Here is a 25,308-nt window from a genome sequence, read left to right on the forward strand (position 1 = left end):
ACAGCTACAGGAGTGAGTTATCTCTAACTGCTTGGGTCTGACTGTTGTCCTTGGGGAAACACTTTTAAAACAACAACCAAAATAAATAAATAAATAAGCCAATAAATAAAAACGAAAGAAAAAAGAAAGGAATTTTACAGAAAAGCTGAGTCCAGTGAGCAAGATGAGTTCATTTGCCAACTACTTGAAATGCTCACGTGCCCCTGAGCATCACACGGCGGCTGGAATCTTCTAGGCTACTGTTTTTGAAAGAGGCCATTCATGTTTTTCATTCATTATTTTTTACCATTTTAGTAATTCCTGTGTTTATATTTGAACCGCTGAAATATGCCATATTTGAAATTACAAATGTCCATGGAATTTCTACCCCTACCCTGCCCCATCTCATTCTTCTCTCTGCCATTGGACAAGTTCAGGACAATGCACCACTTCCTCTACATCATACAATGCATCCTTTACGTGACACATACAGAGAAGCAAAATCTCATGGCAGGGCAGCAGATAAGGAAAAGTCTTGATCACCTTTCAGACTTTTTCCTTCTGGGAGACATAAGTCACAGCTCTAGTTGAACATGTCTACTTATCAACTTTGCAGAAAGGAACAAAGCCAGTGACAAGCACAGAGGCACCATACAGAGCAATGCATCATTCTCTAGTGTGTTAGTACTGGAGTGAACAGATGGACCTTTGTACACTGGGGTGCTCTACAAAGCAAGGGTGGAATCAAGATATTAGGAGATGCATGGGCCACTCCGGCAAACTCTACATCGGCTCATCACCCAAATGTCAAAGCACGTCAATGTGGCTTGCACACACGATGAAGCTATCCAGAGACATCAGGGAGATCTTCAGCAAGTGGATGAGACAATCTGACGGTTAGTGGCCTATGAGCCAAGTATGGCTGTTGGGGTCCAAACAGAGCTCTAATTATAATCATGCCAAGACACCTCAGGATAAGCACCGGATATTCCTTTATATCACCTTTATCCTCTGTCACTTGGAGAGCTTCAGATGAAGAAGATCATATTCACAGTGACAGCCCAGCCATGGGAAATTGTGAATGTGGTATTCGGCGAGAAGCAGCTAAGACAAGAATCAGCACAGATGCTGATAAACATCTGTACCCCATGACACTACCGGTCAGTGTGAGCAACTGGACAGGGGTGATAGGAAGAGAACGGCTCCAAAGACCATGCAACCAAGCCATCACTACTTTTCTTTCTCTTTCAAGTGTCCATATTTACCTTAAATGCTCATGGGATAAATATGCCGCCCAATCAGAATCTCTTCCAAGAGAGACATCACTGTGCCCAGGATGATCAGTGAGAGTTCTGAGAATGCTGATGTTTCCGAGGGATGGAGAGGCACAGTGCTCACATTCCTTACCATTCTTGTTAACCAATGTCATGCTGAAGTACCTACTGTGTTACTGTGGTACCTAACATGTTTATCAAAGTTTCTTGCCAACAATTCTTTGAGACAGGCAACAACCACTGCTATCTTATAGAAGAAAGCAAATGTAGCTGTCAGATGGCAATGCTCAACTTTTGGGGTCTGCATTTTATACAGCCTATCCTACCTTTACATTTGGTGCACACACAGTCCGGGCTTCACAGGGGACTGAAAGGTACTGGCATGCAAGATAAGACACAAGCCTCCTGCAGAACACTGGGAAGGAGGAGGAGGTGCTGCTGTCCTTACCTACGGCTGATCACAAAGGCTGCAATGAGAATGACCACAAGCACCACACTGCCAGAGACGGAGACCAGCAGGACAGTGGAGTTGGCTCCATCACCAATGATCCGGGAAGGCACTGGAAGACAATTACTTGGGGTCACATGGGAGCAGTCTGAAGAGGAAGAACTTGTTAAGTGCATTCAACATCCATGTTAGCACATACATGCCCCAGCATCTGCTAAGCAAATCCCACCCCCACCTTCCCATCCCCTCACAACCATTCTGCGATTAATATAATAAAAACATATGTCGATGCCTTAATCTTTTGGGGGGAAAAAAAATCTCACATAATGAAAACCTATATTCCTTGGTAAAAACCACCTTTGGAAAATTCATAAGGAACCTTGATCCACAGCTATTAGAATCCAACCTATTAGAGGTCAGCTCAAAGCACCCTCCTCCTTATAGCTTTCCTGATAATACCAAGGATGCCAGTGTCCCTTACAGCCATCCCAACTTTCCCATCTGTCTTCTTTATTCTTAATAATCTGCCAATAAGAGCAATTTAGATCTGTAACAGACATTGAAAATTCTATCCCAGCATCTCCTTATCAAGTTGGCCCCATCTGGGTTAAGTAATTAAGGAGGTGGAGATCTCTTGCGCAGTAAACGTGTGTTCATTCCTGCTTTCCAGGGAGCAAGACCTAATGTTGCTACAAAGGACTTAAAAACATGCATGCACACTAATGACACTATTTAAACAGATTCTTAGAAATAAGTAGGAGGGGGAAAAGGGTAATTTTGGTTCCTTCTTTAATCTTCTCAGGAAGAAAACTCTTTTTCTTAAAGTGGGGTGACTCCAGAACCTTCAATTAGTCAGGTTAGCAAACCCATTATTCATGGGTGGTAGAAGGTTCACAAAGATAAACACTGACATCGTTTTTTCATTCGCAGGAAGACAGATGAGAAACTCTTATGAAAAAACCGTTCTCCTTCCAACAGCGCAAGGGTTTCTAAAAGGTAGACACTGGCTATTCTGTTTCATGCAAATATCCACAGCAGCTAAATGCTTACCAAGCCAAAAAAAAAAAAGAAAAAAAACTATACACAGCTCTTCAGGTTTCATAGAGTGGAGTTCACCTGATACATGAAGCATTGGGGAATGGGCAGCGCCTGTTACCTGTATTGGTAGTGACTTCCAAGGGCTCACTGAAGTCTCCATAGCCAGCCGCGGTCCTGGCTCGCACGTGGAAAACATAGGAAGTCAGAGGGTTCAGGCCTTTGATATCTGTGTTCCTGGCAGCTGTCCGAACGATGCGATAGCTTCTTTCATTCTGATCCTACGATAGAGCAAAACACAAAATGAGTCCTCTGGTAGGAGGGAGGAGCCTCCAGCTCCCCAGGAGCCTGGAAGCCAGAGACTAGACACTGGGCACATTCCCTAAGCCCTCGGTTCTTTGTATAAGTCTGCAGTGTTGAAGTGCTGGTGTAGCTTTTTACAGGTTGTTGACATTGATCATTCTGTTTTTTATTTATAATCATTGGGAATTTTGAGAATGAAGTCACCTGTTTTTGAAAGAAACATCAAGTGATGGTTGATGGGTTTTTTTTCCCTAGTTTTTTTAACCCCAAATTAAATTGAAATGAACATCACGATCTTTTATTTCAGACCCTTATCTCTGTGTGTGTCCCGAGTTCTCCTTAGTGTACAATGGACTGGGATACAAGTGTGCCCTGAGAACCACTCATTTCTATTCCTTCTTCTTGATACTCTGCCTTTCTCTCTGGAAAGTGGCAAAAATATTACAATCTGATTTTTATTAGGCAATCCAGTCTTCCCTCTACTTCAAAGAAAGAAGCCAATCAGAGACTGCTTTAATCCCAGCATTAGGGAGGCAGAGTATCTCTAAATTTGAGGCCAGTCTAGTCTACAAAGTGAGTTTCAGGACAGCCAGGGCTACACAGAGAAACATTGTCTTGAAAAAATAAAATCTACAGTGGGTTTGGGGGAAGGTCGATTGTTCATTTTCTGGACAAGCTTGGAAACAAATAGCCCTGTTCAGAACTCTGTCCACTAAGAGACAAATTATTTGCAAAATTAATGCCTTGTATAAAGCCCTGAAGAATGTAATTTTCCTCAGCCAATTTTCTGTTAAAAGTCATCAAAACCCACACCTTTATTTTGAACAGCAGTGATCTGCTTAAACATATCATTTCTTTAGCAGTTATGAGTCATGCTCTGTGATAGGAGGTATACAGATTAGGTCTTGATTTCTTGTACTCAAAAGAAAATATAATTATTTTAGAACAGTGTGTGTATTTCAAGATAACAAGCCAAATATTACATTTCATAATCAGATTTGTTGAGAATCGAGATGCATTTGATTTTCTTTTAACCACTGTTTCATGAGTTAGAGCTATCTAATACTTGAAAACAGGGGAAGAAACAGAAAGAAAGAGAAAGAAGAAGAGCGAGAAAGGAGAAAGGTGAAGAAGAAAGAAATACCTTTTCATAATATTTGACTTCATATTCTAAGATGACTCCATTTGGCCGATCAGGTTCCAGCCAAGCCAGAGCTACACTGTATCTTGTAACTTCTTTAGCCTGGACCAAAGCAATGGATGATGGTGCTATCAGGAGGAAAAAAAAGAAAGACAGAAATAATCTTACTTCAGAGGGAAACATACCTTGGGAAGCACTATTCAACAATGTCACTCAACCTCAGAGTCCCATGCCTTCCCCCTGGCCACATTGCCTTTCCCCAGACAAGAACATTTATTGTCACCATTGTCTCCAAACAATATATGGCTTCCTTCCTATATGGCTTGTCTTTAAAGGATCATCTGTGAGGGGTCCGAGGAGGAGGTCCTATGGGTACGGCTTGCTTTGCAATCATGAGGATCTGAGCCTGGATCACCAGTACCCACAGAACAGCTGGATGAGGCTGGCACTGATTTGTAACTCTGGAAGTAGAGAGGTGAGTGGAAAAGGATCAAGGAAGGCTGTGGAGGTTTCACTAGGTGTGGCTCCCATGGATTCAAGTATTTAAATGCTAGCGCTGTTAGGAGGTGTGGCCTTGTTGGAGGAGGTTTGTCACTGGAGGTGGGCTTCGCCCAGTGCAGAAGATAGCCACCCAACCCTTCTTCTCCCTTCAAATCAAGTTGTAGACCTCTAGGTTCCTCCAGCCCCATGTCTGCCTGCAAGTTGCCAAGCTTCCTGGCAGGATGATAATGAACTAAATCTTTGAAACTGTAATCCAGCTCCAATTAAATTCTTATAAAGTTTGCCTTTATAAGAATTGCCTTTGTCATGGTGTCTCTTCACAGAAATGAAGGGCATAAGACAAGGGCAGTGGATATTCTTCTATACCTGAGGTCCTTCTGTGGCCACTGCAAAACTAGACATTGAAATGGGTGTGTATTCACACACACACACACACACACACACACACACACACTCAACTGTGAAGGAAAGGGTTGGTGACTTTGGGAGCAGTGTTCCTGGTTCCTGAAGTGGCTTTTGCTATTGGGCCATGGGTACAACAGGGCTCACAGCCTGAGGTGTCCTTTTCCAAGTCATAGCATAGTCCCCTCAGGCAAACCTCCAGACAAGCTGAGCAAGCCTTCCACCCTACCTCTAAGAACTGAGGCCTCTTATTGATACTTAATTCTATATAAGCAGGGGAATTTACCACTCCTCCAGTTACTGTGGGGATGCCGGAAGGCAAAGGATTTATACACTTTCCAATATAAATAAAAGCACTGTTTGATTACAGTAAGACTCCTCCGTGTAAGCACGGCCGTGCAAATAATGAAGACACAAATAAAATCCACAATGGTCTCGCTGGACATAAATGACATTATGGGACTATTTTACAAGAGGTTGAAGTTGTTCTTGTGGTGGGTGGGCAGCAAACCTTCCTTTCCACGGAGAAAAACATGAAGGCAATTTTCATGGGTATGCTAATGGGGGGCGTGGTACATACTAGAGCCGCATTCAACCAGGATGCCCAATGCTTGCATCTCTCGTCTGTGGAGTTGTCACCTCTAGCCATGTTAGCGAGCTCTGCTGTGACAGGCATGGACCACTGCCAACATGCAATCCCCAGAGAGAAGAGGAAATTTCCATGAAATCCTTCATCTTATCTCTCAAAGCTGGCCTCAAGTACCAGAGATTAGGGGCCTTGCTAAATTGAATGCCTGGTCACCTTACCCCACAACTGTGAGAATGTGAAAGCGGGCTTCAGACAAATGAGTGTTTTCCTCCCTTGTACCCAAAGGGCTGCCAACTCTCAGTGCAGAAAGGAAGAAGTAAAGTAAGTTAACACCGGCAGCGCAGTATGGAAAGAGTCCAAACCTGCCTGACCAATACATGATGATTATGTATCCTAGCAGCAGAGTGGAGTGGATAGACCCGTCATAAAAGGAAGACTCTCCATGACAGAGCCAATCCAGCAAGGGTTGTCTCCTAGAGGCAGATACTGACATCCTGACATCTCTGTTAGGGATGCCTTAGGATGGAAACACAAGTTCAGACATCCCTCCCAACATCTCTCTCTCTCTCTCTCTCTCTCTCTCTCTCTCTCTCTCTCTCTCTCTCTCTCTCTCTCCTCATATCCAAAGCTATTCCAGATTGGAACTCAGGCATAAACACCACTGAAACATTAAAAGATACAGCACATACACATGGTCTCCATCAAAGGCAAGGCCAAGGTTAGTAATACCCAACTGGATGAACAAAGCTGCATGCAGCAGACATATGGAAGCCACTGAACATCAGAAGAAAATGAAGAACGGAAATGTGCTCGTTAGATGTATTAACACACACACACACACACACACACACACACACACACCATGCTTTTCTTCTTCTATGCTGCTTGGCATAGAACTTTTATCCTATAGAATTCAAGGAGCAAGTTTCTTAAATATAGAGGTAGAGAGGCGGCCAGGCTCAGGAGGCTGCCTGGCTGTGAAAGCCATTTCACTGCAGGTAATAAATATATTGCCTAACCGAGCACTTTAGCATACACTCTATAAAAGGGGGCTCTTTGAGCTCTGAAGTTCAAGATTGGGAAATGAAATAGAAAAGTGAAGCCATTACAGAAGAGGCAGGAGGGAAGCAAATCAGGAAATTATCAAATGAACTTTCTCTCAGAAGCAGTCTGGGTTGGATTCTGAAAAAGGAAAAAAAAAAAAAAAAAAGAAAAAAAAAAAAAAAAGAAAAGAAAAAATCTACAGTCTCTGGGCAACAATAGCCTGGATACCCCCAGAGAGTGTTGCCGAGCTAAAATGGATTCTCTCTGGCTAGGTTATGAGGACATCGAAGCACAGGGAAATAAATCCAATTTCAATTTTTGAAGTTTGAGCAGCAACATTCTGGTGGCCGCTCAAAAGGGATCTGAGCTCAGCCTGGCTATTGGCAATTGTCAAGCAGTGAGACAGTACAATCCGATCCCTTCGTTAACAGACTGGTCTTAATGCACACTTACGTGACAGACTGATGTGCATGCACTGTGGGGGAAAAATGGGCAGAGAGGATTGTGTCTGAGGTGTCATAAAAATGCAGGAGAGAGAGAGAAAGGAAAGAGACACACAGTGGGAAGGAAAGACCGTGAAACCTCGCAGCTTTGGCCAGTCAGAAGAATTCAGAAGATGTTTGCCTTTGGTACCACCTACAGAAAAACAGAACACACGGCTCTGATTCACCAGAAGTGCCCCATGATGTGAGCTTGTCATATTTGAATTCTTGATTGAACAGCTGTTCTTGGGGGGAGGAGGGGTGTTTCACTGGGCACAATGACAAAAGCCATCCATGGCCTGGTAAGGCCATGGAAACATACCTAAGTCAAGCATTTGCACATGGAGCGTTCCCATAGAGGAGCTTCAGCCCTCTCCAGGGAAGACCTCAGCTCTGCCATACTGCCACTTTGGGAAAGAGGCCACTTTCTATATCATAAGCCACATATGAGTTCACCCCTCTCCTTTTTCTATCTATCCTGTTTCCGACACAGCCTCCAACTCTACATCTGGAAGCCATCAGCTTGCTGCGTGTGCCTGCCTTCAGCCCATTTCCCTCGAGGAGGCACGTGACAATGGAATGTCCCAGTCGGCCCCGTAGCCCAGGGGTTCCCAAGCACTGGTCTTCTTACACCACCCATGTGATGCCAACCTCCAGCCCCCAACAGCTTGTATCATGAATACTTTAATGCTTATCTGAAATGGTGTTATATTGCAAGGAAACTTCCCATTAATAAGCACTATTATCACTTCCAATTAGTGACAGATAATCATAACAATATAAAATGTAAGCGAACCCATGTTATCAGCTTTCGCTGGGTACTCTTGCCTTGCCAAACTTTGTTAAAATGTAAGATTACCCAGCATTCAAGAAACATTGAGCCTATTCGGGCACTGACTTGAGATCTTGACCTTGGCATACTCAGAATTACAGAGAATGTTAGAAAAAAAAAAAATAGAAAACAACCTAACTTTACATGGAGCAAGCAACCAATCCATTTCTCGGTTAGAGCTCAGTGGTTCTTCCCTAGGACCTCCCTCAATGCCTTCCCCGGTACCTATGCACACCTGCCTATCCCACTCCGTCTAGAAATGTATTGGTTTTGTTTGGTTCTGTGTTTTGAGACAGGGTTTCTCTGTATACCTCTAGTTGTCCTGGAACTTGCTCTGTAGATCAGGATGGCCTTGAACTCAAGAGATCCACCTGCCTCTGCCTCCTGAGTGTTATGGCTGTAAAGATGTACTACCACACCTGGTTTTAACCTTACGTCATTGTCATCATCATCATCGCCATCCTCATCATCCTCTTCACCGTAGTGCCGGGATCCTACCCAGAGGCCTGAGAATCCGTCGCAAGTACTTGACCATCAAACTTTGCTCACAGTTCTACGTAGGCCCGTTTTAAAAGCCAGAGTTTTGCTGGGGCACATTGCAAGAAGGAAGAATGACACTAATGGGTAATATATGGGTACGGAAAGATGGGTATGAAGCCTGCAAAGGCAAGCAGGACCAGAGGGTAAAAACTCTAAATAAAGATTTATGTTCTCATTCAATTACGCCCGTAATTTTCAAGGTTTTGTGGCAATGTTCTGAATAGCAAACAGATGACAATTGTCCTAGTTTGAGATGTGGGTAAGAGAGCAATTCCTCCTTAGTCTCAAGGGAATTGTTTTTTAACCCCAAGGATATTCTTCATTTCCTCTTTTGCTTACAAACCATTACAACACAACCATTCAGCAATTTCCAAAAAAAAAAAAAAAAAAAAAAAAAAGTATGCTTTATACCTCTGCTTAGGAACTTATATTGGAACTAAAATACTGCATAGGACAAGGCAGTATGGGACCGGAGGCTGGGATAAGGAAAAAGGTACCTTGGGTCACAAAGTATTTCTCACTGTCTAGTATGGTCAAGGTTTCTCTGACACCTACATTGGGACTGGTAGAACACGCTTGTAATCCAAGCACTGGGGAGATAGGTGCAGGTCGATCAGAGATTCACAGTTAAACTCTGCTACGAGCCAGCTCATGTCACAGAAGACCCGGTCCTCAAAAGACTTTCTTAAAGAGGAGGCAGGATAGAGAAGGTGGAGCTGGGACAAACAAATTCTCTCTCTGGTTCTGGGTAAAGACCTCCTCCAATGCATTTAAAAGAAAGGGGGGAGGAAGGAAGGAAGGAAGGAAGGAAGGAAGGAAGGAAGGATGGAAGAAAGGAAGGAAGGAAGGAAGGAAGGAAGAAAGGAAGGAAGGAAGAAAGGAAGGAAGGAAGGAAGGAAAGAAAGAAAGAATTACTCAAACCATATAACTTAAATATTTTTCACTTTAATGATTTAGTAGAATGCTTAGGAAAAAAAAATAGAAAAGTGTCTCTTAATAATTCTAAAATGTATTAGTTCCCATCTTGGAAATGTCCCTGTCTTTTCTTGCCTGAACTTTGCATTAGTAAAAGCTTCTAGACACAAGCTTAAGCTGCTAGAATGCTGGTTGTCATTACAGCTCAGGGTTCAGGATGGCTGCCATAGAGTATGTGTGCTCAGTACATTTAACTGAATAATAATGAACTAAATCATAAAACTGATCTACCTTCTTTGGTGTGTGGACAGTGAAACATTTTCTGAATATTACGCACCAGTCACAAGTGTTCCTTCAACACCCCCAACCCCCACCCAGCTTCCACCTCTCATGACCTTTTGTGGGTTTAGTTTTGTCATTTAGCTTAACCAAGACATTGACAATAGGCGGCAAAGCAGATGACAGTCCTAATTATAAATGGGATCTTTGTTTGCGAGGTCCATGTGACGTTTCTGAACACTTTTCAAACACGCAGGCTGTAAAAATGTCATTCAAATGTAAGTTACCAGAAAAGCCAGGCTTCACTGCACCTGTTCCAGACATTTTGAGGGACTGCTCTTTAGGATGACAGAGGTGTTGACAATTTATTCACTGTTTCTCGTCTGTACCTCTAGGGTGGATGAAAATAGTTTTCCTGACCGTCTTAATTGTGAGGAAGGACAAGGCAGAGATTTCTAGGTCATTTGCTAAAACCCTGAAGGTCCCCAGCATCCCTTTTGTTATATAAGACTGTACGGGCTCTGCGGACAGGCAGCTGGCATAGGAGCCGTCACGTATACCCCTGGGGACCCTCATCATACCACAGAAGAAAAATCAGGGGCCCTCTGCAGTCAGGCTAGGAACTAGATTAAACAACTGGAACAGACTGTCTTTCCCCGCACCAATGATAATAGATAAGATAAAGCAAAACCTACAGAAGACAAAAGGGAGAATACACCCAAGTTTGGAAGTTGAATATATTGAGCATTCTGATAGAAAAACCAAGATAAGTTTCACACACCTCCCCATCTACCGACAACCCCCATTATTTGATGTTGAGAATTCCACATAACCCTGAGAAAATGAGAATTTAGACTTTTTTGCTCTGTACCTAAGGTGGCATTGAGTTTGTGAAAGACCACAAGCATTCAGAAGGCACATGTGGTTTTATCTCCCTGTGTGTTTTGGATAAACAGAAACCACATAGATTAGAGGGCTCCATCGTGACTAACGGTGGCACATTTCACCAGGAGGAAGAATTATGGGGGATGCTTTGATGTCCAACAGAGGTGGCTCCCTTTAAGAACATAGTAAATTTAACTTTCTTTGGTTCAAAGCTCAGCAGTTCTCCTTGCTCCCTACTGATGTGAATACTGCAATTTTCTTTTATTCACTTCCTCAATGACTTGCCATTAAACACCTACAAGTCATTTTACTGCCTCAGTTTGGTGCTTGTGATACCCAAATGGGATGGTGAAGAGAAAAAGAGATAAGGAGAAAAGATCCAGGGAAAGATGTACTCAACTACTGGGCTGTATGCAGTCCATTGCTTTTTTGTGTCCAACAAGCAACGTAAGCTAGGAGTGAAAACTGTTGGACTGTGGATTTATAGGGGGAAAAAACAGCTCAAATAACCCAACTGCTTTCCATTCCTGGCTCAAATTAGGGTTTGGAGGAGTGTGGAAGAGCAAAAACAGCCCTTCAAAGTCCAAAGGCCAGATGGGTAGATGTCAATAGTACACTGGTCATTGTTCGGCCTGAAGATGACTTAGCCACAGTAAGGTGGCTAATTCCTTCCTCCTACCCTAGAATCTGAATTTAAGGAAATGGTGGTCTCTTCCTGATAGGAAAACTAAACGCAGTTTATAAATACCTCGGCTTTATTCAAACAGCATATTTAAATTTAATTACTCGCAGCTTAAGGTGGTTTTTGTTCAGTCTTTTCTTTCTCAGTCCAACACCAAAGCTCTGATTTGCTTCATATCAAAGGTTTGTGCATTTTAAAATGCTGTCAAGCATCAAAATGAAAAGCTTCGGAGCACTAATGATATCCTTGTGATTAAAGGTTTTACATCTCAGAGAGGCTAAGAATTCTGGTGCTAACATTAATTGCTTTCTTCCACATTCAAGGAGAGTGAAGAATTTCTCATGGACTCAGCAGTATCTACAGTGCAAGGAACTAACCACTGAGCAGTTTTTATACTCCAGAAAAGGCTATACACTCTGTTTTTTTTTTTTTTTTAAACACTATTATTCTTATAGGATTCAACAAGACCAAAAGTTTCAGATACCCGTGATGTTTGTAGCACATTTAATTAGTTAGATTACTTTTGCTACCCCCCGCCCCATAAATTCCTTTAAAAACTCAAACTCAGCTGCCTCAGGATCCCTGTGTAAGAACCTTACTCTACTCCCTCCATCTCTTACTAAAGCTACTAAATTATCACATTACATGAGCGCATTATCTTCTGGGAACAAAGCAGCTGGGCTTGATGGTCCACATCTGTAATCCAGGAGGCTGAGGCAAGAAGGTGGCCCCGATTTCAGAGCCATGCTGAGCTTAGTAGTTTAAGATCAGAACGAGTTACAATGTGAGGCCTTGCCTCAAAACCAAAACAAACAAACAAACAAAACCCTCCACCAACCACCCCCAATTAGGGGGGAACATGACAACTAAGCAAAAGGGACAGAGAAACCAAAAGTTGCATCATCTGTTGTTTTTCACTTTGACAAAAAGCACACAGCTTGATTTTCAGCCAAAATCTTCAGAAGAGGCTGAATTAAATGGCACTTATTTACATTTAAATACGAATGGATCCCATATGGATTAATTTCAAATTTTGAAACACAGGACGATTGCATCTTTCCCAGACAGTAATTTTTCCCCCAGAGGGAAGTGCAACATGTATTTTCAACAAATACTACAACGTAAGCAGCGCATGTGAATGTTTATCGAAGGGTGCGACTGAGCCACGCACCCAAGAATCTGATTTTGGAACACTAATAAAGAACAGTTCACGTGCTCAAGCTTTTATACCGGCTGTCACCGTTCTTTACTTTTGCCTTAATGTGGAATCAAAACTTTATACAGTTGTCTTCCCCCTACTCCCCACTGCCAAGAGGTGGACAGCAAATTATTTTCAACTCTTTACAGAAAGCCATCAATAAGACTTGGAACCACAGGATGTGATGTTCTTAACTTTCGTTTAAAGGGGCTTGTGTGCTGCCATGGGAGGTGGCAGGGCCATTTACTTACTGTCCAGAGATGTGAATTCCCTTTATCCAAATAGCTGCTTCAAAGATGGAGCTGCCCAGCCAAAACCACATTCCTAGACTCCTTTGTATCCAAGGACGATCATATGACTGAGTCTCGGACTATGGAATTTGGTTGAAGTAATTACTTATTTTCTAGACTCACTCATGAATATCCCCTTGTGACTCTCTATTCTCTCTCATCTGTAATCTGCCAGCTGGAGGTTGATGCCAACCTTGGCCTGTCCTGGAGGCCTGACGCCAGCTCTCCCCACCAACTGAACATGACTTCAGCAAGAAATTATGTTTTATTGCAATAACCCACTTGTGGACGTTGAGGGTTACAGCAGGTGCCTATTGGAGCGAAGTGGGGCCATTTAGCCTCAAAAAGACATTTTCATAACAATGAACTGAAATGAAGTGTCGTGTACTGTGGCCAACAGAAGATTGATCTGTGGTCTGAAGCTGCCAGCATGGTGTCCAGGTTCCTTCCAGTTCCTGGCTATGGATGATGGACAGATCCCCACTCATTTGTGAAGAACCGGAGCATGTTACCCTGAGGTGAGCAGGGCCAGAGGCAGAAGTAGAGGCTCTGCAGGGACACACGAGCTCAGTAGGCTCAGCAAAGTTAAGCTCAGCAAAATGACAAAATACTGGGCCAAGGGATTTGGCTGAGCCTGGATCCATATGAAATAGAAAAGACAGTGAGGTTGGGTGAGCTTTTCTTTTTAGAAATAAAGGTAATTTAATCTCTGGTGCATAATTAGCAGCACACAGTTGAAGATGTGGATCCATATGGGTCAGAGCTGGTCACAGAAATGAGAAGGAAGCTGTCTACCCTTACTGCAGGCCATTAACACACACAGACACACACACATACATACACACACAGACACACACACACACACACACACACACACACATACACACACACACACACACACACACACACACACACACACACACACAGCACCTCTCTACTTTCTAGTACCCTTAGCTATTCTTTCCAGTAGCTATAAATAACATTCTTGTGTTTCAAATTCAGGAATTCTAGCATAGGGAAATTAAATAACTTGACCAAAGCTTTGAGTTAAAAATCCAAGTCCACCTGACTCAAAAGATCCTTTCTCCATAGCACATCTATAATGACACACACACACACACACACACACACACACACATACACACACACACAGTGAACTCACGTTAGGCAGCAGTGATTTCCAAGCTTTATTCAACATCTCTTGTATGAATTAATCCCCATCAACTTCCTGAAACAGGCACTATTATTATCCCATCTTAAAGATGAGGATTTATAGGACGAAGTAGTGTGGCTTCCTTAAGATAATTCCGTAACTGGTGAATTTCAGAGCCATATGCTAGCACCCACATTCTCACCCACTGGTCTATAGAAAGCTGCACATCCCCTTTCTTTTGGTTAGGATTTGAATGGGAAATGTACCCCCACAGGCTCATGGGAACATTTGCTCCCCAGTGGTAGTACCAATTTGGGAACATTTTAGAAACTTTATTATTGAGGCCAAGCTAGCAGCAGAAGTTGCTGGGAGCAATTCTTGAAGACAGCCCTGGCTGTTCTGGAACTCACTCTGGAGACCAGTCTGGCCCAAAACTCAGAGATCCACCTACCTCTGCCTCCACAGCTCTGGGATTAGAGGTATTGATACCATGCCCTTGACTGAGAAAGTGTATGTTTAAAAGCTAACTTTCCACAGTAATAGCAGCAGCTATGATGGAGATACTGTGGTGGTTTCTCCAACCTCCCAAGTCAGTAGACATGACCTCTGCTTGCACACCATTTGGTTTGAGTCACCTCACACTCAACTGAGCCAAAGAATGGAGATAAAGAAAACACAAAACTAATAGTATTTGGAGTGGGAGGAGAAGGAAGTGGTACAGAGAAGCTTTTGGAAGATCCACAGTATTCTGTGGTTCTGTGCTTTGGAAAGTGATAATCAAACAAAGTCATTGGTGACATGGTAGAATATCACCTTCTTTTCTTATTCTGTATGCATTTTCCATGACAACAAAGTCATAAAACAAATATTCAGGTTATTGGAGTACACAAGTAGTGAATTATTGTACTTATCATTAGAAAGACTGATCCAAATTCCCTGATAAACCTTCCTATCAGGAAAAACCTAAACAAGTCAAGAAAGAGGGAAACTTGTGTAGAACAGAGCTACGGTGACTTCAAAACCACGATGCGATCGAAACACCAGGATCCCTGAGCTTGGTGAAGGCAATCTTTGCATTAACATTTCCCTTCGGACAGACACTATTTTATGTGCTTCCATAGGGCTAATCCAAGAATCCCACAGGGGAATCCATAATCAGTCCTGTGCACCAATCTGTGCTCTGGTATCCCTGCATTGAGTTAGCTTCTCAGCTGTTTGTTTTACTACATGTTTCTCAAGAGATTCCTTGGTGCATTCTGACAAGTGTACCAACACTTGCCAACAGAAACACCACAGGACTCCACACAAGTACTTCCTGCTAAGTCAGAATGCCAGTTTGAGGCAACAGGAAAACAAGTCTTCCTCCTCGGTGGTCTTTTATAAGAATCTGTCTGAGCAAGACAACTGTATTAAGGTAAGATAAGAACATAGTAAATCTGGTAACAGCAAAACAGTGTAATTTTTTTCCCACCTTAGGTGCTTCTATTGAGAAGAATGCTCATGTCAAGATCACCAGAATTGAAAAATTATTGAGCATTTCAACTGTTCTGTCTGTATATGACTTGGATAGAGAATCCCCTTGTGAAAGCCAAGTCCTCCGTAACCCATAAGGCCCTCCAAAATTCATTTGGAATAGGTAAGGGAAGCCTCTTTACAGAGCGGCCAAGAGAAGGAAGGATTAACTGCTCCACACCAAGGCTTTACTTCTTTACTGTCAACCCTGCTGGAGAGCTCTGTGCCGCCCAAGGCTGCAAAATGAGAAGCTGGACCATGGGCTGCTTTGTTTCCCAGACAGCTGCTAATTGTCATGACAATGCTACACCATTTAGCTTTCTGACATCCAGAGCATCTAGATCAGTCCTCAATTAAACATGTTTTAATCACCAAGCTTCTAAATGCCAGCAGGATAGATGTACCTAGTAGAGCTTTGCTCCTGCCGCCTGCTTCCCACATTCCACTTTCCACATTTACACACAGAGAGACTTGAAAACCCTCTCCAGAAATGGACCAAAAGAGAGTTCCCCTTCTTTCTCTCTAATTAGCTACTTTTGCTTTCTTGCCTCTGTAGAGGTTAAGGTATTTAGCATTTGCTAAAGGAGCCTGTTGGTGTTAACAAATATATCTGTGACTGTTGTGATTTTGAATTAAGGTGTGATGACTAATTCAGGACAGTTGGAATGTTGCCACTTGCAATAGGGGTATCGGAGTCATCTGTGAAGTTAAAGAAGAGGAAATAGAAGAGGAAAGAGGGCAGCAACCAGAAAATCCTGGAAAATCTCCAGAGATAATCTTATAAATAGTCTCAGGCTAATGCCCAATTTAGACTAACCACTGATGTCTTAGTCTAGATCCAAGTACTTGTAGAGATTCAAGAGATCTATATGATGCTTGAGTTTCCTTTAATTTTATTTTTGATATTCGTTTTAGTTTTTGTTTGAGATAAGTTTACATGTAGCCCAGGCTGGCCTTAAACTTGCTATGCAACAGATGATGACCTTGAACCCCTCATTTTCCAGCTTCTAGCTTGGGGCTGAGACTGCAATTGTATGTCACTGCACCGGACCAGACTTTGAAATTTGCTGATAGAGGGGTGTCATGTTACTTTTTCCATATTGGCCTTTATTTTGCAAGGGCATGAATACAGCCTTACATTCCCTGTCATTAAGCATAAATTGTAGCTATTGTTTATGAATACATGATCTGGTTAACAAACCTAAACAAACATTAGTTTTCATAAATGGTATATATTTGTATAGGATAATTGAAAAGAAAGCACAAAAGACAACAAGAGGCATTAGTCATTATTGGACAATTTTTTCAAAATTAGATTCCTGTTTCCTACCTCTTGGGCTAAAGGAGCTAGGTAGAGAGAGACATGGTTCTACGGGCACCCACATGGGCAGTTCAGTCTCTTGACACTTTCAAGGAAGACTGAATGTATCACAAACTGCTCCTTCATTACAGCTGTCTCAGAGATTGCCCACTATCTTCCAAGTTGAAACACTAGGAAGTCAATTAGTGTCAGTTATGATATGAGCACCCGACGACAAAGACCTGGACTGAAATCAAACCCATTAACATAGTCGCTCAAGGCTGCCAAGTGGTCAGGCTTTGGAACAGTTAGGATGTCATCTACATTCAAAGAGGAGGTGACCCAAAGGCAGAAAGGTTCAAAGTCCCATTAGTCATCTACTGAGCCATCCAATTCCCCATCACGTATACATGATGTATGTATCTGGGATAGAACACCTATTTTTTAATGGTCATTGGAAAAGCTCACATAGGCTACTCACAAAAGTCAGGGTTGCTATAAATTGAGAATTTAAGTCCCTTTTACCTAAACTTTCAAACTTTTTTTTTCTTTACGAATCTCTCAGTACATTTGAAACACAGTGAGAAGAGAGAAAATTCAGACAGCACTATTTGAAAAAGAATAAAGTAGGTCACAAAATTATAGGATAGAGGACATTACTGACAGGGCCTTACTGTCTTAAGGAAGATGTTGGTGGATCTTTCCCTGCCAATTGATGTGTTCCCTGCTATGTGGAAGCTTTCCAAGCCCAAATGTCACTTGGCTTATAGAGTCACAGGGTTGGGAAAAAAAAAAAAAAATGACTCTGGACCATGCCATGGAATGTCATAAGCAGAAAGGAGAGAGGGGCAGACAGAGAGCTATGGATGAGCACCAAGGTTTGTGATGCTGAACGTTAATCCCTCTTTGAGTCTACAGTATGGAAGTATAAGGGAGTTCTAACCACAAAGGGGGAGATACTTATGGGGCAAAAGCTGTGAACTAGGCTTCCACTTTCTGTCTCTTTTGCCGAGATAGGGCACAGGGAAGCCACTAGCAAGTGAACAAAGAGACAACAGACTTTGGATTAGATTATAAACAGCTGCTTCTGAATACAGTTCCTCAGAATAGTCACCACTATATGCTATGCTCTCAACAAACAAACCATCAAACAAACATGGCTATAAAATGATCTTTCGACAACCCTCACCTTTGAAACTTACCTCTTAGAAAATTCTCTTAGAAGGTGATATCAGGAACAGAAGAGTCATTTATGAGAAGGATTTTAAGCTTGGGAATTGGCAACCACAGGATTTTTTTTTTTTTTTTTAATTTTTAGGGTATCAGCCAGAAACGGAATTGTGTGTGCCAGATAGTTTAAACTCCTACATGCAGTATAAGCTCAGAGCGGAAACAACTGAGCCATTAAAATTTAAAATGTTATTAAGGCCAATAGATGTCTTCAACTAGATCTGTGCTTAAGAATTCAAGATGACTTTTGTAGTCATAAAATATAACAAAGAATACATTAGGAGAGCCTTAACTGTTTGGGGATTCTTTTCTTTTTTTTAATACGGAGGTTCACAACATCTCTCAAGGGCCCCTCTTTAAACACAATTCACTAAAGTGTGAAATTTGCTGGATTCAGCTCCACCCAGGAGTGAATCCCTAAGTGTTGGAAGAACCTCATTAGAACAACATCTCACCTAAAAATACTCCCCCAGCATGGCCACTAAGAAACGCATAAAGCACGGTGCCAGTGTGCTGTGGAAATTATTTCGTGTGTGTTCTGAAATGGAAGAGGAGGAAGAGAAAAGCACACAGTGCAAAGAGAGGCTGCAGTTAAATACCTCGAAAACGTAACACTTATATTTCAAGGGCTTCTCCTCTGAATAACCTGTTTTAAAATTCTAAGATTTCCAAACTGCATTGTCATAGGCTCTCGCTGAAGCCAGCTGAATTCTCTGTGGGTGGAGTAAGTTCCAAATCAAAGCTGTGAACACCTTTCTTTCGGCCCATGTGAGGACAGGCTTCTCACTCCCATTGTTCAGGATTCTGCTGTTGTTCTCTGAGTTTTTGGTGAAAATGAAGCAACACCCACACATTCTACAGTGATGGCTCTGCCTCCATGTTCAATGAGAAGAGATGGATTGATATGGACCCCAAAATCCATCATTTAAGAATGCTTCCTATGAAGCTCCCTCAAACCTCCATCTCTTAAGAACCCTATAGATCAAGGTAGGTTCACTGGGCTTCAGCATAACCAAGGACACCATCCTACATCAGCAACTCTTGGGATCAAGAATTTTCAAGGGTTAAAAAAAAAAAAAAAAAAAAGGTCCTTGGCTCCCTTAGTGAAGGCAGAGAATATATAAGTAAGCTTTCAGCTACTAGCATATCTGAAAGACTGGCTTGTTTCTATGCCCTTAGCATTGGTAAGGAAACATGATCGAAGCTCTGTTTCCATCCACCTTAATTTATTACGCCCAAAATACACACTAAGTTACCCTCTTCCACCCAAAGAGTTGATTCTAAACACAGCAGATTTACTGCTTACACTATATTATCTAGACAAACACAACTCTCCAGGGAGCCATTGTGAGCTGTCCCTTTGCAATAAGTGTTCTAATGGATGGATCTTACCCAAGTGTCCTATACACTGGAAACCTGCTGGTGGCAGATCCTTATTTAGCTCTTACATGGGAAGCTGGAATTGCCCCTTAAAAGCTGGATGCATCTGCTACAGACCTATGAGAACTTCTTAAAATGATTAATTCCACGGCTTTGCATTGAAAAGGTTTTTTTGAAAGTATACCTCGGACTGCCCAAGCAAAGGATTAGCAATTAATTCATCAGATAGAAAAAGAAATTGTGTGTTGACCCTCCATTTGGGGACAGACTTGGGAGTTTACCAGAACTCTTTATTCAAAATTTCCTTATTCTACTTAACACTACAAATTTGGCTCTTTTGTTTATTCAGGATGGGGACCAGACCTGGCTTGGGCAAACAAGGGCTGTGACCTTCACGTTCGTAATAATACAGGAGAGAGTGTCTGTGATATTTCTCATTGAAAGCCGCCAAGTTCCTGAGGCAGATGAAAACACACACACACACACACACACACACACACACACTATTATACAGCTGAGAGCTCTATCATTGTACTTCTTGCACAAGCCAGAGGAGGAAGGAGGTTCAGGCACTGAGGATGCTGGAGCCAGGAGGATACAATGGAAAGGCTAATTAAAGAAAGGAAGTGTCCTACCACTAAGGCTTGATTCTCTGAAAACCTACAAACCTAAGTCATTACTTTCTGATCTACCTAAAGAGCACAGACAACATCTTCCCAAATTCTCATGCTCTATCTTTGGAACACATGGACAAAGATTTCAATTAGACTTCAGATCTCTCAAGGCAGGATTAGTTCTTCAACATGACTTTTAGATTTTTATGGTATTTAAGGCAAAATAAAAACTAGTTGTCAGAGCTATCAGCAGGGGGTTAATGGGAGCTTTAATAAAGAAGCTCTAGGTCTTTTCAGATGTTCAGTTGCAGACTGAACTCAGGAGTCTCCATTGACTACTCTAAGGAGATAGTGATTCATTTTGTTAGTTGGAAGGATATCTAGAGAGTGCAGAAACCCACCTAAGAACTCATGTGAGCCCCGGGTTCTTCCGTTCTCACCGAAGGCAGGCATTAATGTTTTGGATGTCTTGATGGCTTCTCCAGAGCATATAAGTTGGCAGTGGAGTTCAATGTAACAAGCACAACATTGAGCAATAAGAAAGAACTCAGAGTTAGGCTGCCAAGAACGGGCAAGAGAGTGGATTTCCCGTCTCACAGATGAACATGTGTGTATATTTATGTAGGAGCAAAGCAAATGGAGTTAAGAAAAACAGTGTTCTCTGGCTCGGGTGTATAAATAAAAACCAACGTCCATTTTCTGCAAATGAAATATTTACCTCTCTAAACAATGAGAACTTTCACTTACACACAATAATTACCACTAGGCGCTGTAGACATACCATTTGTCTAAGCTGCTCAGTCAACCTTGAAGTTGGATAATTTAGTAGATTCCTTTGGAAGGCTTTTCATTTTTTTTTCTCCTCACCAGGCCTTATGGTACCAACCACGAATGCAAATCCAGGAATCCTGGTTCCCCAAACAAAAGGGCTATATTTTATGGAACTGCTATATATTTGAGTTTAGAATTATAATAATGAGCTAATGAATAGGCCTATTACAGTGGAAGCATCAATATTTTACAGAAACCAAAGTCTTTGTTTGGTATTAAGTTTAATCCAGGAGATCATTTCTTTAAAGAAAATATTGTACTATATACTTTTCAAATACACATTTCATAAAGACTATGAACTAAACCAGGAGCCTGTGTCTGGAGCAGAGCTGTTAATGAGAAAACCACAGCCTGGATCCTCTGAAGACCATTGTGTGCTTGGTCAAGCTAATAATGATCCAAGCAAACAGAGGTCTCTCACCCAGTTGCCACTTTTGCACCCCTAACATGTGCCAACAAGGAAGGATGCGCAGACCACCCATGAGTCCACGCTCAGTGGGATTTCTTTACAGTCTGACGGTGTTGGACAATCTCCCTGCTTCTATCAAATTTTGTAGGGGCAAGGAAGATCAAAGCAGACAGCAAATCCTTGCAGTGAGAGGACAACATGTACTATCAGAGTGTGATTATCTAAGACCTAAAGTGAGAAGGACATACACAAAGGAAAGGTACAGGCTGAGGAAGACTGAGGGCAGGGCTTCAATCCCTGGACCCCATATGAAGGTGGAAAGAAAAAACTGACTCCAAAGTTGTCCTTTGACTACTTTGGTGTATATATGTGCCCACACATACATTATCAAGCATGCTTGCACGCTTGCTCGTGCACGCACATACACACACACAAACACACACACTCACACACACACACACACACAAAGACTGTTTAAATCATTTTTAAACCTGAGAAAAGGGCTAGAAAGATGGTTCAACAGTTAATACTGCTTTTCTAGAGGTTCTGAGTTCAAGTTCCAGCAACCACGTAGTGGCTCAACTGTAAAGGGGTCCAGTGCCCTTTTCTGGTATGTCTGAAAACAGAAATAGTGTACCCACATACATGAAATAAATCTTAAAAAAAAAAAAAAAACTGAGGAAAACCTGTGCACATCAGTCAGCAATCAGAGAGGCACATGCAAATATGAGTATCAATGGGGAAATATCTGTGGTCCAAGGAAGTAAAGGCATCTTTGAAATCATAATTACTTTGGTTATTTTTTTTAACACAATTAAAACATCTCACAAATGATGTGTCTTGCCAAATACAAACTTCTCATAGGGATTAGCCAGAGTGCTAAGCCGCCACATCCTTCCCCTGAAGCATCATTTCCCACAAGTGGCAAGGCCATTTCAACATCTTAACCTACTGTTCTGACTACTCCCCTTCCTTGATTTACTATGCCAGAGTAGAGACCAGCTTAGAAAATAAATGTAAAGCCAGATTGCTAATTATGTTTACACTGCTGGCCATTCACTACGCCACCTCTACAAAGCCATGCTTCTGCAGCCGGAAGCCCTCCTACACAACATGTGAACAAATGACTTGCCTTCTGTTCCAATAAAACTTTATTTATAGGTGCCAAAATCTCAGTTCTACAGGTCTGAATGCCCCAAACTATTACTCATCCTTTGACTATCTTTAACCCTTTAGAAATACAAAAGCTGTCTGTTCTTAATGGGTTGTTTGAGGACAGGGGTGGTAGGATGCTAAAAACAGCTAACATTTGTGCCTTTCAAATACAAGCAATTTCTTTCTTTCTTTCTTTCTTTCTTTCTTTCTTTCTTTCTTTCTTTCTTTCTCTTTCTTTCTTTCTTTCTTTCTTTCTTTCTTTCTTTGTTTCTTTCTTTCTTTCTTTTTCCTCCTTTTGCATGCTTAAAGAAAAGCCTTGGTCCAGAGCCCATTTCATTTGAACACAGAATCCTCCATAATTCTTAAAAGCAATGGGAATGTGCTTTCCACTTAGCCTTTGATCTCAAATTCTCCCTCTGACTAACTCCAGCATGGCCTTCCAGTCTCACACCTAACCAATGGCTAGACTCATACTGAGCAATGACCTCGCCTTTCAACACCTTTCATATGAAGCCAGCTCCTCCTGTTCCATATTTTGCCTTGAGCATATTATTGCAAAGAGCTTCTTATCTGACAACTGGATTCTCTTTAGCCTTGCTAGAATGTGACATGGGAAAGCTAAGAACCTTCAAATCTTCAAATGGGTATTATTATTATTATTATTATTAGGTTTTGGGGGCCTTATTTTTTGGTATTTTGAGCCCATCTTCCATCTCTTAATTACACAAAACCATCTAAGCTTCAGACCCCAGAAAACCTGGCTTTTTTATGCCTGTAGCAAATCACCTCACTCAGTTGTCCCAAGATTCTTCTTCCTTCTCCCACCACTTCCCCAGAAGCTTCCTTCTGCTGTCTAGAAGACAGGTAGCAATTATACCCAGTGGGGATGAGAATTCCCACTGTTCTCCATTATCCCACTCAAATAACATAATGTGTCTAATTAAAAGATGGCAGAGCAAGAGAGAATGGGAGCTTACCAGTTGAGTAATAACAGACAGTGTGCCTCTTGTACTTAATTATTTTCTTTTCTCGTCCCATTATTTTGGGTTTATTGGATGTATGACTACTAGACAGAGTTAACCCATTTGTTTTTACTGTAAATAAAAGTTAAGTCAACAAACATATTGAATAACCACTACTACAATGGTATTATGACAAAGCTTGTGCCAGTTTATTGGTGGTGTGGCTTTTTTTTTCCTTCTCACAGTTCCTTTCACTGTGCAACCCTAAAGAACAGTCCCAGTTGAACAAGCCCTACCGGTTTGTCTGATGCCAAAGCAACTGGGAAAGGTCTTCAAAGAGGCTCCTGAAGGCTCGACATCTGCCCATGGATGAAGTTCAGTGGGTTTAGCAGAGAAAGCGAATTACTCATAGACGTCAGGTCAATAATGATTTAACACAAATTAAGTGCCTTTCTCTCTTCATAGGATCTAGTCTCAGAGCTGACGAACCAAGCCTGAGGAGGTTAGTAAATTCACAGTAGAAAGAAGCTAGCAAGTTAGTGCTGGGTGCTCCCACAGGATTGTAAGGAAAAGTATCACAATCCCATCTCTTAGCAAAAAGGCCTAGCTAGTTCCACTGACACAGCGTCCCCTCATCTAGAAACACAATTAAATGCATTCATTTGCCTGAGATGATCCACTTAAGTCAAAGTGACCTGAAGGAAATTGAGAAAACAAACTACCAGCGTTTGCATGGCCAGTTTTCAGAAACAACCTCTCAAACAAAAGGCAGAACAGTAGCTACAGGATGGAAACCACCTGGAGTCAGGCCTCTATTCATTCTCTATGCCTGTCAAGAAGGACAGAAAGTCTGGGAGGAGCTTCCGCCTTTAAGCTTTCACATGGTGACACTTTAGGTAGATTCCCCCTCATCCCACCTCTACCCTCAACCTGAGGTGAAGATTGGGGTATCGACATGCCCTTAAACATTTGGTGAAACTAGGCACTCCAGAAGTAGCACTTTTCAATGCAGACCACCCCACACTCTACAGCATGCAGAATGCACACTCCTCTGCCTCAGCACCAGCTTTGTCTATTGGGAAACAGCCAGTATCTTTCCCTGAAGCCCTTTGGGTTAGTTACAAAGGTGGCATCCATCACTCAACTTATCAAAAACCAAGTGTCAGATACCCTGACTTCCTTTGTCTTTCCTGTTGATTTGTTTTTGATCCCAGGGGGCCAGGAAAAGGTTGCTGGTATATCTGGGTTCAAATGGTTTTACACATGCTTGTGAGAATATGGCCCATTCACACCACCTTCCATCAAAGCCTCTCTAAATCCAAACCTCACACCCCTCCTTTCGCTCACAGTGGGAGACAGGCCAAGCTGAATATAGAGAAACTATTGATTTCCTAATGATTGGAAGGAAAGGCCTCTGTCTGCATCAAGATTTTTCTTCTCATTATCAAGTACTTGGTTTGCTTTAAAAACAAACAAAAAACAAACAAACAATAAAAAATCATGTTAGTCATGAGAAACACATCAACAACAAACAAAGCACAGAAAACAAAATGATGAAAACACAGCAAAGGTAGAGAACTATCTTGAGGCCTCTGGGTGCTAAATGCTAACAACCATTAGCATCCATTAATCCTATGTATTCCTTACAGAGAAAGCCATCATTGCCTATACAGGTCCTTAAGGAATCTAATTTAATGGAATGATGGAACAAAATTCAATTAGAATATAATTGTGCATGTGTAAATATGCTTAGGGGAGCTTTGATAGAGCTGATGACTACAACAGTCACCCAGGAATCTGGCCTACATTATTAACTTTCACCAATATTAAGAAAGGGTTTGTTATGCAAAGACAAACTATCCGGTGATTTGGAATCAGTGAACTTCAAACTATGGCGAAGGATATCTAGGCAGCCTTATGCACTGAGCAGAAATGCTTTCTGG

The 25,308-nt window shown here is 41.9% G+C and overlaps 1 protein-coding gene across 1 annotated transcript in view; it reads right to left on the bottom strand.

Annotated features, from left to right (window-relative positions):
• EPHA4 (EPH receptor A4) overlaps positions 1-25,308 on the bottom strand; it is a gene marked incomplete at its 3' end in the record, with an annotated part of 130,214 nt that overhangs the window by 21,257 nt on the left and 83,649 nt on the right. Inside the window, exons 6-8 of the mRNA XM_080933181.1 lie at positions 4,184-4,308; positions 2,858-3,017; positions 1,702-1,813 (exon numbers count right to left, since the gene is read on the bottom strand). Of these exons, the coding sequence (XP_080789307.1) occupies positions 1,702-1,813; positions 2,858-3,017; positions 4,184-4,308 (397 nt within the window). The remainder of the gene's footprint in view (positions 1-1,701; positions 1,814-2,857; positions 3,018-4,183; positions 4,309-25,308) is intronic.

This window comes from Micromys minutus, assembly GCF_963924665.1.
Source record: "Micromys minutus genome assembly, chromosome: 19".
Lineage (NCBI taxonomy): Eukaryota > Metazoa > Chordata > Mammalia > Rodentia > Muridae > Micromys > Micromys minutus.